The sequence below is a fragment of the Otolemur garnettii genome, unplaced genomic scaffold (genome assembly GCF_000181295.1).
Source record: "Otolemur garnettii isolate 467f Iridium unplaced genomic scaffold, OtoGar3 scaffold00322, whole genome shotgun sequence".
Lineage (NCBI taxonomy): Eukaryota > Metazoa > Chordata > Mammalia > Primates > Galagidae > Otolemur > Otolemur garnettii.
Window position 1 is genome coordinate 123029 of NW_003852717.1, and position 12118 is coordinate 135146.

The following is a 12118-nucleotide window of genomic DNA, read 5'->3' on the forward strand; positions in this document are numbered from 1 at the left end:
TATATTTTACCTAATTGTCAGCATATAATTCAGTGTTTCTGACAGGCAAATTATTATGAGGAAGAAAAGAGGACTTTAATAATATTGCCACATATCAGGCAGGAACAACACATGGTTAATCATTGCTAAAGATAACGAGCATCCCTAGGGCAGAAATTAGAACAATATTCTCCCAAGAGGTTTACGGACTTGTTACTTGGTGCTCTTCTCTCTGCACCAAGAATGAGTTACTAGGTAACCACAGGCTCAGGATGACCTAAGCATATATTTACCCTTATGGAGTCTTATACCTTATTAAAATGTGTTCTATAATATTAGCCAGTAGGTTTTCTTTTCTCATAATACCTAAAAGTTATAATAGACAGAGTCTCACTCTGTCGCCCTTGGTAGAGTGCAGCATCATCATAGCTCACAGCAACTTCAAACTGCTTGAGCAATCCTCTTGCCTTAGACACCTAAGTAGCTGGGACTACAGGAACCCGCTACAATGCCCAGATAGTTTTTGTGTTTTTAGTCTTGCTCTCATTCAGGGTGATCTTGAACTCTTGAGCTCAACCCATCCACCTGCCTCGGCCTCCCAGAGTGCTAGGATTGCAGGGGTGAACCACTGTGCCAGGCCTAAAATTTGGATTTTTCCCTATCTTGTCATAATTTTGTGACTATCATGGGGATAAGAGATGGCTAAGTCAACTTTATGCAGATGAGACAAATCTAGCCATTATTTTTTTGTCTGTTTTTATTACAAATGGAAAACATAGCTGCTGATTTTTCTTTACTGTCCTTGAAAGATACACACACACACAGGCAATTGGAACTCAAAATAAATGACAAGCATAACATAATAAAAGTATTATTTTAATTATTCAAGCATTTAAATTTGCCTTATAAAAAGGATACATGATCTAATAAAAATAGATTAAAATCAAAATGACAGCCTTCTGGCTTGGCCTCCTGCACTGATTATACAGAATACAACCTTGAAGAAGTGTTTTTCCTCCACCTCAAGTTTTTCATATGTAATGAGAGAGTTAAAGTTTATTATCTCATCAAAATTCTATGCATATATATGTATGTATGCATATAGAAGATATAAAACGAATGTGTGTGTATATATCTGCTGACACAGAATTTGCATACCCAGAAACGCACTGATATATGAATCTTAGTTTCTGTAAGAGAAAGATTATAAATAAGGGAGCTGAAACAGATTCTAGGTAAGGTCTGGCTCTGTTCTTACACCATCCATTTCTAGCATTCAAATGCCTGTATCTTCATCCCACCAACTCAACTGAGCAGTAGAAACCTGCTGGAAATGAAAATTCTCAGACCCTACCCTATATTTACTGAATCAGGAACCATGGAGGAGGGGCCCAGTGTCCTATGTTGCAACCTGCCCTCCAAATGTTTCTGATCAATACTAAACTGTGAGAACTATTGCATTTGCACATTCCAGGGGAGAAGTATTTGCTAGATTTGTAAGCAGAAGTGGTGAGTAAGTAACTAAAGGGAAAGAAGCAGAAGAGTGTATAGTGAACTTGAGGCAGAGGTGGTAAGACGACAGGTTGGCGAGTTTGAGACAGGAGACAGGGATGTTGTGGCCGGAGGGATTGGTGTGGTAGTGAGAACACAGAGCAGAACCCCAAGCAGCAGCAATAAGCCAGTATCTGCATGATCTTCTGTTAAATCATTTGATCTCATGCAGTAATTCCTGCTAGTATGCTAAGAACTGCTGGCTTTAGAACCTGTTCTCCTGCAGTGTGTCCTCAGCCACAAATACCCTAGACGCCTGTAGTTCTTCCCTATAGAAACTTGAGATGGGAAGAGTTAAGGCTTCTTAGGTTGACCTCATATGTCTTCCCCAGATCCTCTACAACAACCCAAGATTCTCTTGATTCCAGTTTTAATTCTTGCATCGTTGGCAGCCAGGAGTATGTCTATGTTTAGGGAAAGTAAGAAAATTCTTGGTGTCACTGGGCTAGAAGTGAGGTTGGCCAGAGAAAGTCGCAGGGGTCAGAATAAGCCTATGAAAACGACATGGCAAGAATTCTGCACCGAGATTCTTCAGAAGGTTAATAGATGCCATGTTGTCATCCAGGACATTTCCCTGAGAGGGGAATCCCCGGCTTTGTAACTTCCTGGCCAGGGTGAGGGCCACCAGCCGGCTATACCCTTTCCTGCGATGCTCTGGCAGGGTGTAGCCATGGCACATGGTGGAAAACTGGTCTGTGATGGACCAGGAGACTGGGTTTCCCTTGTCATCACGGACACACACACTAGGGAAACAAGCGATGAGGCTGGCGATGTACCGGAGGCATTGTTCATTGCCACCCCGAGACCAAGTCCGGTTGAGGAGGTCGGCATCAGTGACGCTCAGGCAGGTTAGTCGTGGAGAAGACCCTTTCCTAGAAGAAGTGGCATGAGAAAAACGAGCTCACAATCACGTGACTGTAAATAACTACTTCTCTTTTCATACTTATTTAAATTGAGAAGCCATTCCTAAGCCAGTGCCTGACATTTTCAATGAGTTAAAATACACCATTCCCCTCCTGCAACCATCTTTCAGGGATTCATCTCTGAGAAAACAAAACACTTACTTGTCAAATTTAAGTCCCTCCTTCTAATTTTATGTCCACCTGTTTTTGTCCTCAATACAGATTAAGGGAAGTATTTCTGTTGTTAAATCAACTTAAATTCAGCCTGAGTTTGCCTCCACGCCTCAAATCCCTATGTATTAAGGTGGCCAGACGTCCTGCTTTTGGTAGGACAGTCCCAATTTTTAACAATTTGTCCCGTGTCCCATAGCATTTCAAAAAAGTCCCGATTTTTGGAAAGAATGCATGACAAGCTAGGGAACGGTGGGAGAATGGGAAGGGAATATACGGTTTTCGGCTGCCATGTGGCTATTTCGCCAGGATATGAATTTTATATTCTTTTTGTTAGTTTTATAATGTTAAACTTTAATAATAACAAATAATTGTTGAGAACTGATTATCGAGAACTACCGAAACTTTGATTATCAAATAATTGTTGAGAACTGATTATCGAGAACTATCGAAACTTTGATTATCAAAGTTTGCATTGTTGATCAGTTGTTAGAATTTGACCACCATTGTTTGGACTTAATGAACAATGGCATTTTTTGGCATTGGCGATGACGAAAACATTTTGTAACTGTCTCTCAGACGATACACATCGTACTGCGTGCTAGTGCTAGTTAAACAAGTGATGTCAACAAATCAGCTATTCAGATGATTCAGGTAAGTAATTTATTTATTTATTTCATGAATTTAGCAGACAGTACTTGTATTATTTATATTTTATAGTGGCGGCAAAAAGTCTAGCGCCGGCCTTGAAAGTGGCACTTACAACTTACGAGTTATGATTATTGAAAAAATATATTAGTAAGAAAAAGGTTAACTCTTGGGCATCAGCAAAAATCACAATAGAGAACGAATGGCTAGAAATATTTCATCATTTTGAAACACACCATGTTCCATACAAGAATGCACTAAAAATTGTGACTCAACTCCTAGGTAACTAGGACTACAGGTGTGCACCACCATACCTGGCTAATGAAGATTTTCTTTTAACACTATCTTTCTACTAAAAAGATTTCAGAATTGCCCTTTTTAACCCCTGACTCCATTGAAATCTTTTATGAGGCCTTGGGTAAGTCCAGATTCCTGGAGCCCTAATCTTTTGCTCAATAAAATAAGTGTTTGTTTTGTTTGTTTGATTTTGAAACAGTCTCACTCTGTAGCCTGGGCTAGAGTACCATTGCCTCACCCTAGCTCAGAGCAACCTCAAACTTCTGGGTTTAAGTGATCCTCCTGCCTCAGCCTCCCAAGTAGCTGGAACAACAGGCACATGCCACATGCCCCATGCCCAGCTAAGTTTTCTATTTTGAGTAGAGACAGAGTCTCCCTTTGCTCAGATTGGTTTTGAACTCCTGAGCTCAAGTTATCCTCCTGCCTTGGGCTGTTAGGGTGCTAGGATTACAGCTGTGAGCTATACAGTGCCAGGCCTAAAATAAGTGTTTTAGTATATAATTTCTGTCTCTACATATCCATGGCCAGAAAAAAAGCTCAAGTTTCTTTTTTTGGCTGTTGTTTTTTTTTTTGGCTGGGTCTGGGTTTGAACCCACCACTTCTGGCACATGGGATCAGTGCCCTACCCTGTTGAGCCACAGGCACCGCCCAGAAGAACAAGTTTCTTAATTTGCCAGGTATACATGCTTTGGAAGTGTTAATTCTTTCGGACTTCCTTTAGGCTCGTTTCTCTCTAGGTTAAATATCCTCTACCGCCAACTTTTCCACTGGTAGTATTTTTATGGGCCACCAGCTTTCACTATATTTTCATGTCATATAAGTTTTCATCAATTTCCTGTAGCCCCTGATATTAAGATAAAAAGGAGTTGTAGAGAAGGTATTTGATTGCTACACATCTGATAAAGGGCTGATAACCAGAATCCATAAAGAATTCAAGCTAGTCAGCAAGAAAAAAAATCTCCCATAAAAGGAAAAAATGCTCATCTCTAATCATTAAAGAAGTGCAAATAAAAACCACAATGAAGCATTGCTAACTCCAGTAAGAACAGCTTCTTGAAAAATCCCCAAACAATAGATACTGACTTGGATGCAGAGAGCAAGGAACACTCGTGCACTGTTGGCAAGACTGCAAACTGGTCCAACCTCTATTCTATGGAAAGTCATATGGAGATACCTCAAAGAGCAAAGAGTGGACCTACCATTTAAAAAAGGTGATTTTTATCAAAAAGACACCTGCACTCAAATGTTTATTACAGCACAATTTACAAACACGAAGATGTGGAACCAACCCTAGTGCCCAGCAATATATGAGTGGATTAAGAAAATACCATATATGTGTACCCTGGGGTACTGCTCAGCCATTAAAAAAAAAGCAAAATGGTGAACTAATACCTTTTTTAACAACCTGGATGGAACTGGAGATAATTCTAAGACAAGTGAAGTTTTGCAAAAATGGAAAAACAAACACCACATGTCCTCACTATCAAATTGGAACTAACTGATTAACACCCCTGTGCACGTTTGGTAGTAAAACTCAATGGAAAGCAAACAAGGAGGGGGAGGGGTAAATTCATACCTAACGGGTACAAAATGCACATTATCTGGGAGAGGGGCAAGTTTCTAGATACCAGCTAAGGGTCAGCCTTGCAATCAGGCATTCTAATGATAATGGCCTCACGTCTGCCATATTATCTGTTTTTGGTACAATCTCTTAAAATTTTGTGGGGCACTGCCTGTGGCTCAGTGGGTACAGCACTGGCCCCGTATAGCAAGGGTGGGGGGTTCGAACCCATCCCCAGCCAAACTGCAATAGAAAAATAGCCGGGCGTTGTGGTAGGTGTCTATAGTCCCAGCTACTCAGGAGGCTGAGGCAAGGGAATCACCTAAGCCCAGGAGTTGGAAGTTGCTGTGAGCTATGACACCAAGGCATTCTACTGAAAGTGATAAAGTGAGACTCTGTCTCTAAAAATAATAATAATAATAATTTTGTTAACAATAGTTTCTCAAAGTAAAATAACCAGTTAGTATTCATACCCCTTAAATTTTCATAAGATATTTAAGTCTGTTTTGAATCAACATCTAAATAAAATCCACACACTGGGATTGGTTCATACATCTGAAGTTTCCTTGTCATGGAAGTTCCCCTTCATCTCTTTTAGTTTTTACATTTTTGTGAAGAGATCAAAGTATTTGTTCTTTAGAGGTTCCCACAGTCTGTTTACTACTGTATCCTTCAGGTATTATTTAAAATTTTCCTCTGTTCCCAGTCAGGCCTTTCAACTAGGTTTTAACTTTAATTGATCTGTATAAGAAATTAGACAATTTTGAAGTTATTACCCAAATTTGTGAATCTGATCTTGAATATCCTGAGCTTCAGATGCGAGTTAGAGTACCTAATGTAAACTATCTCTAAAATACTTGCCTTGGCAATGTTTTTATTTGCAGTGACATTTCTGCCTGAGGCTTCTTTGTCCTTGCTTTAAAGTTGATTTTCCAAACCTGATAATCTCATTAAGCCAGTTGGTGTTTTCTTCTCCAACCGTGCTTAGTGGATAGATGACTGGCCCAGTTCCATAGGTGATAGGACACCAGGACTGTGAGCTAACACGACAGACAGCTATGAAAAAAAACTTCTACTTTGCAAAAATCATAGCAAGAACATTACCAGTCTCTTACCAGTCACCGGAATGGTCTAATGACAATGTCAAGAAAGCAAATTCTGAGGCACTCTTAGCCTCACAGACTTTCAACCAAGCAGTCCATTTCAATTCTTAGAAATTGTACCAATGTCCTTTTTTTAAAATTTCAGAATATTTAAGGGGTATAAATGTTTTGGTTGCATAAATTGCTTTCAAAGAAATTCTGAGCAGTCAAGCACAGGGAGAGGGAAAGAATACCCACACACACCAACTCTCTCAGTCTCAAAGGCCCAAATCCAAAGTCCCTGAATACTCTGTAATGATTCTAAGTATTCCAGGGACTGCATCTGTGCTTGTAGAGTGGTAAGTTCTTCCCCAAATGCAGTTTACTTACAGGAAACTGGTGTCTGGAAGAGTTGAAACAGGAGAAAAACGAACAGCCTTGAAGGAAGTTAGTTTTATATCCAACTGCTTTGAACTGGCAACAGCTTTGGAGACATCATATAACTCACTCTGTAGCCCTATATATAGAAAGACATCATTTAAAATGTGGGTTATTTGAAAAAGCAAAAAGGAAAATTTTGGTAATATTTTTGCACCGAGTATCATCAGCATCATCAGTTTGTCACCTTGCATTCTCCTAAACACTATATACTTACATATGAATTAGTATAAGCTATTTGGTATCTGATTCTCAAAATCCTAATCGTATTACCCATTGTGACCACCGTTCATGAACTTTCATGGAATATTTTGTGAAATATTTGATTTTTTTGACTCTTTAGACCATTTTTTTTTAAGCTCCTTGAAGAAAGGGACGATCTTTTACAGCTCTAAAGGTCTGCGATCTACCATATACTGTGGCAAACCAACTTTAAAGACTCTCTTCCAGTCTGTTGCCACAAGGGTCATTACAGAATGTAAGGTGTCCACTCAGTGTCGGTGGGATTTATCCTGAACTTAACTCATGCAGCTCCTGCTTATCTGTCATAGCTATACTGCTTTATCTATCAATCTTTATTCAATACTTGTTACATATACTACACTGTGCTGGGCAACGCTTCACAGTGGCACACAAAAATGGTGACGTCTCCATTCTAACTGTGCTTATATTAATAGTGTAACTCCTTTCTCCACCCTTCCAAACTCCATCTGTTCTGTCCTTTCTGGTCTGTGTCTTGACCGGTTGAACTCTCCGGGAACTGACTTTCTCCTTTCCTTCTGAGTCTAATGGCTTCTGTCCTGAGGAACTTCTCAGAGTGGCCCCAGACTTGCAGAATGCACGAGAGGGGAGGGGTATTGAACACAAAGTGATAACTCAGCCAGGGGCCCCTTCCTCAGGGAGTTATGACTCAGAAAAGAAAAGCAGTCTTCAAGAGAAGGCTATTAAAATTATAGAGGCTATGGCTAGCATCCCAGATTATAACACTGAATTCCATCTAAGACATTCAAAGGACTTGAGAAAAAAATAGGCAGTGCCAACTAAAGACCATGGTAGTTGAAGCAGAATTTCTTTCTCCTAAGTGAAACAAAACCAATTAATTTCATAAACTTATTTAAATAAGTATAAGAATATTTTAAATATTTTTTTCCCTTTTAATTATTATGGGCACATAATAGTTGTATATTTTTGTAGGGTACATGCAGTGTTTTAAGACAGACATACAAGGTTCCTAACACAAAGAAACGAAGCAATTATTTTTAGGTCGTTTTAATACTTCTTTTAAAATTGTAAAATGTATCATATAGAAAACTGCACAAGACAAGTAAAAACTTAAATTTTATATATTTTAACTACTAAAGCCACAGAACAGAAATTTACTAGCCACTTTCTTTGTTTACTTCTATCTCAATCACGTCACTGTCTTCCACTAAAAATAACCACTATTGCGCTTACTTCCTTAATTTATAGTTTTATGAGCCAAGTGTAAGTCCTTAATTTTAGCCTTTTTGTCTTCTAAATCTTTAATCTACATATTTTCCTTCAATCTCTCACCCTTCTTTTAGTTCTTTCTCAGTTTGAATAAGTATGAAAAGAGAAGTAGTTATTTACAGTCACGTGATTGTGAGCTCGTTTTTCTCATGCCACTTCTTCTAGGAAAGGGTCTTCTCCACGACTAACCTACCTGAGCGTCACTGACACCGACCTCCTCAACCGGACTTGGTCTCGGGGTGGCAATGAACAATGCCTCCGGTACATCGCCAGCCTCATCGCTTGTTTCCCTAGTGTGTGTGTCCGTGATGACAAGGGAAACCCAGTCTCCTGGTCCATCACAGACCAGTTTTCCACCATGTGCCATGGCTACACCCTGCCAGAGCATCGCAGGAAAGGGTATAGCCGGCTAGTGGCCCTCACCCTGGCCAGAAAGTTACAAAGCCGGGGATTCCCCTCACTGGGCTAGAGGTGAGGCTGGCCAGAGAAAGTTTCAGGGGTCAGAATAAGCCTATGAACACGGAAGGCAAGAACTCAGCATGGAGATTCTTCAGAAGGCTTATAGATGCCATGTTGTCATCCAGGACATCCTCCATGTACACCAATAACAAAACATGAATACAAGTCACGTTTCAGCACCCCTTATAATTGCAGAACTCAAACGAAACTTGAGTATTAAAATTTTAATACAGCTTTTTCTTTGCTTAAAATGTGTATACATTTTTTACCCTCTGTGTATATATAATCTGTATGTGCATTTCATATATATTAAATATATACATATAGGTCCAGTGCAGTGGCTCACTCCTATAATCCTAGAAGTCTGGGAGGTTGAGGTGGGAGGATTGCTCGAGCTTAGGAGCTTGAGAACAGCCTGAACAAGAGACCCTGCCTCTATTAAAAATAGAAAAATTATCTGGACATTAAGGTGGGCATCTATAGTCTCAGTTACTCAGGAGACTAAGGCAGGAGGATCACTTAAACCCAGGAGTTTGAGGTTTCTATGAGCTAGGATGATGCCATGGCATGTAGACTAGGCAACAGAGTAACACTCTGTCTCAAAAACAAAAAATAACCAAAAAACAAATAAACGACAACAGCAACAAAAAAACTACCTCTATCTGATATGTACAATAAAGGAAAGAAAAAAAACGCCTGCATAAAGTATGTCTTGCACTTAACCTCACCTTGTATTTGAAAAACTTGGTCCCAGTTGATAACATCATGTTCTTCCAATAACTGTCGGTAAGCCCTGACATCCTTGTAGAACACAGCATAGGCATTAGAATAATGGTCAAGGTTATCTGTCTCAGCCTGGGACAGAAGACATCATATAAAAATGTAAACAAAGTGTCCGCATAATTCTAGTCTTAGATAAATTAGATATCATCACCTGGACAGATTTAGCTAACTTTCCACTAACAAAATTAAGCCCTTATAAAACAATGGGTAAGTGGGGATAAGCCTAATATGCTCTAGTGAGGGAAAGAAGAGAAATTTTGTAACTTTTGCTTGATCCTTCCTTCTAAGATTAGGAAAGTTTCAAGACATTTATTTCGCATTTTCCTAGGATTTATTTATTTATAGAAGTAGAAAGTTTTTAACTCAATGGATTCACCTTCAGAACCAAAACTCTCAGAATCTTCCTGAGTGATCAGGGATGCACCTCTCTGACCACTTGAAATGAACTTGCCCTTGTTCTCAGACGCAGTCTGAGTGGATGTTGTCGTCTTCAATCTTGTTCCATATTTACCCATATGGTCAAAATCATCAGTAATAAGGAATCATCGACCCAGTAGAAAAACTAATGTTGACAAATGAGCCACGTGTGATTCATGCTTCTAGAGATTACAACTTTGCTCTGGGACTAGTAATAATCTTAATATTCCACAGCCAGTGGTGGATTAGGCAGTGTGTGGGGAGCTGATGCATGTGTTTGCTATGGTTATACTAGTTCTGCTATCTAATCTTTCCAATCCTTTTATTTTTTTCTTCAAACTGTACCTCTCTCTGTCGCCGGGTGATGACAGCTTTGAAGTCTGGCCATGAGTCCAATACCACTTCTTTCTGAAAGGGATTCCCACGGTTTACGTTCATCACTGCTCCATAAACCTGAGGCAGAAAGCCGAGCGAGACAAGCCCGTCACCCTAGGAGCGGTTTCCGTTGCATGTGACCCTCTCCACTTCTTGTTCTACTGGGCAGTCACGGCCGCGAGGGGAAATCTCACACACACACACACACACACACTTCTGTTATTTCGTCAGTGCACGTGAAAACCGGTGTAATTACGAAATCCCATGAACACTCTCCCCAAACCCATTTTTTATTTACAGTACAATAGTGAGAGGCCCCGAATTGGCAGGCTTATAGACAGGTGTGGGGCACACAGGTCAGAAAGAAATACTTGCTGAATGAGTCAGAATATGATGTGTGGATTTAGGGCTCATATTTTAAAAGTTCCAGAGAAGGTTCTGATGCTCAGCTGCTTCTCAAGTTCAGTTTACTATCTGAAAATTAACCTGGAAATGTAATTCTTTCATCAACCCTAAAATAAAATGTCCACTTGAGGGCGATCCAACCCTCCCCCCCAAAAAACCTAAAGAAACCCCCAAACCCCTGCATTTCACATTTTACAGAGCAAGGGTTGCTAGGCATTCCTCGAGGGTGCTAACTCTGTCTCATTCTTTATGCCCACGGAGCCTGACACAACTGATTGGATGCCTGGGGACTGAACAGTGCTGGAGTATAGCATTAGATTCTGTTACATGACCCTACACACTGTTTTCTCCACGAAGACGTCTTTTCTACAAAACACCTTTAAAATGCCACATGTGTGCTCATAGAGGCTGGAGAAGATTCTAGGGATAATGAGAACTGCTGAGTTGCAGGCCAGTGTTCACAGCATTTTCATAATTAATAAAACAGGAAGCAAACAAAAAAACTGAAAACAACCAAGACGTCCATCAACAGTAGAATGAATAAACTGTGAAATATTCAAACTATGGATTACAAAACAGCAGTGAAAATGAACAGACTGCTGCTACGTAGAATCAATACGAATCACACAAACATAATGTTGAGCAGAAGACGACAGATACAAAAAATCCTCAGGGTGTGATCCAATTTATAGTACAGTCAAAACCAGGCAAAACTCAGCGATGCTTTGGAAGGAGGCTTGTGGTCACTTCGGGGGAGCAGGAAGAGATCTTAGTTGGAAAGGAAGGCTGGGGTGGGAAGGAGCGGCCTCTGAGGTAATGATTTTCCCAACTGGAGCGGATGCCACATGACTATTTGCTTTCTGAAAATTCATTGAGTTGCATAATTATTTTATGTTCATTTTCCAGTGTGTGTCAGACTACAATGAAACGTTTTTTTAGTTATAAGGGCAACAGAACCTACATTTTACCTCCTTTACCATTATCTTAATCCAAGTCACTCACCTTTACTTTCTTTGGACTCACCATATCTGAGACATTGTTCAAGTAACCTCATAGACCAGTTCTTTCCAAATTGAGTAAGGCTTACATTAATGTGAAACATGGACCACCCTAGGTGAAAATCCAAGAACTAAGGAATCCTTGGAGGGTCTTTTTTTTGGTAGACAGAGTTTCACTTTATCACCCTCGGTAGAGTGCCGTGGCATCACAGCTCACAGCAACCTCCAACTCCTGGGCGTAGGCAATTCTCTTGCCTCAGCCTCCCGAGTAGCTGGGACTACAGGTGCCCACCACAACACCCAGCTTTTTCATACAAGGAAACTGCACATACTTGTTCCAGAATGTAGCCTAAATATGATTCAAATGTTCAGAAAGTTAAAAGGGAAAAACAAAATATAACTTGTTTGTATATGATTTGGAACCAACAGAAAGATTTTTTTTTTGCAGTTCTTGGCCAGGACTGGGTTTGAACCCACCACCTCTGGCATATGGGGCTGGTGCCCAACTCCTTTGAACCACAGGTGCTGCCCCCAACAGAAAGATTTTTTTTTTTTTTTTTT

The 12118-nt window shown here is 40.1% G+C and overlaps 1 protein-coding gene across 1 annotated transcript in view; it reads right to left on the reverse strand.

The window, feature by feature from the left end:
• Positions 1-1945: 1945 nt before the first annotated feature.
• GLYATL3 (glycine-N-acyltransferase like 3) overlaps positions 1946-12118 on the reverse strand; it is an 11946-nt gene continuing 1773 nt past the window's right edge. Inside the window, exons 2-5 of the mRNA XM_003803525.3 lie at positions 10125-10232; positions 9308-9434; positions 6582-6708; positions 1946-2402 (exon numbers count right to left, since the gene is read on the reverse strand). Coding sequence (XP_003803573.1) covers positions 1976-2402; positions 6582-6708; positions 9308-9434; positions 10125-10232 — 789 coding nt within the window. The 3' untranslated portion in view covers positions 1946-1975. The remainder of the gene's footprint in view (positions 2403-6581; positions 6709-9307; positions 9435-10124; positions 10233-12118) is intronic.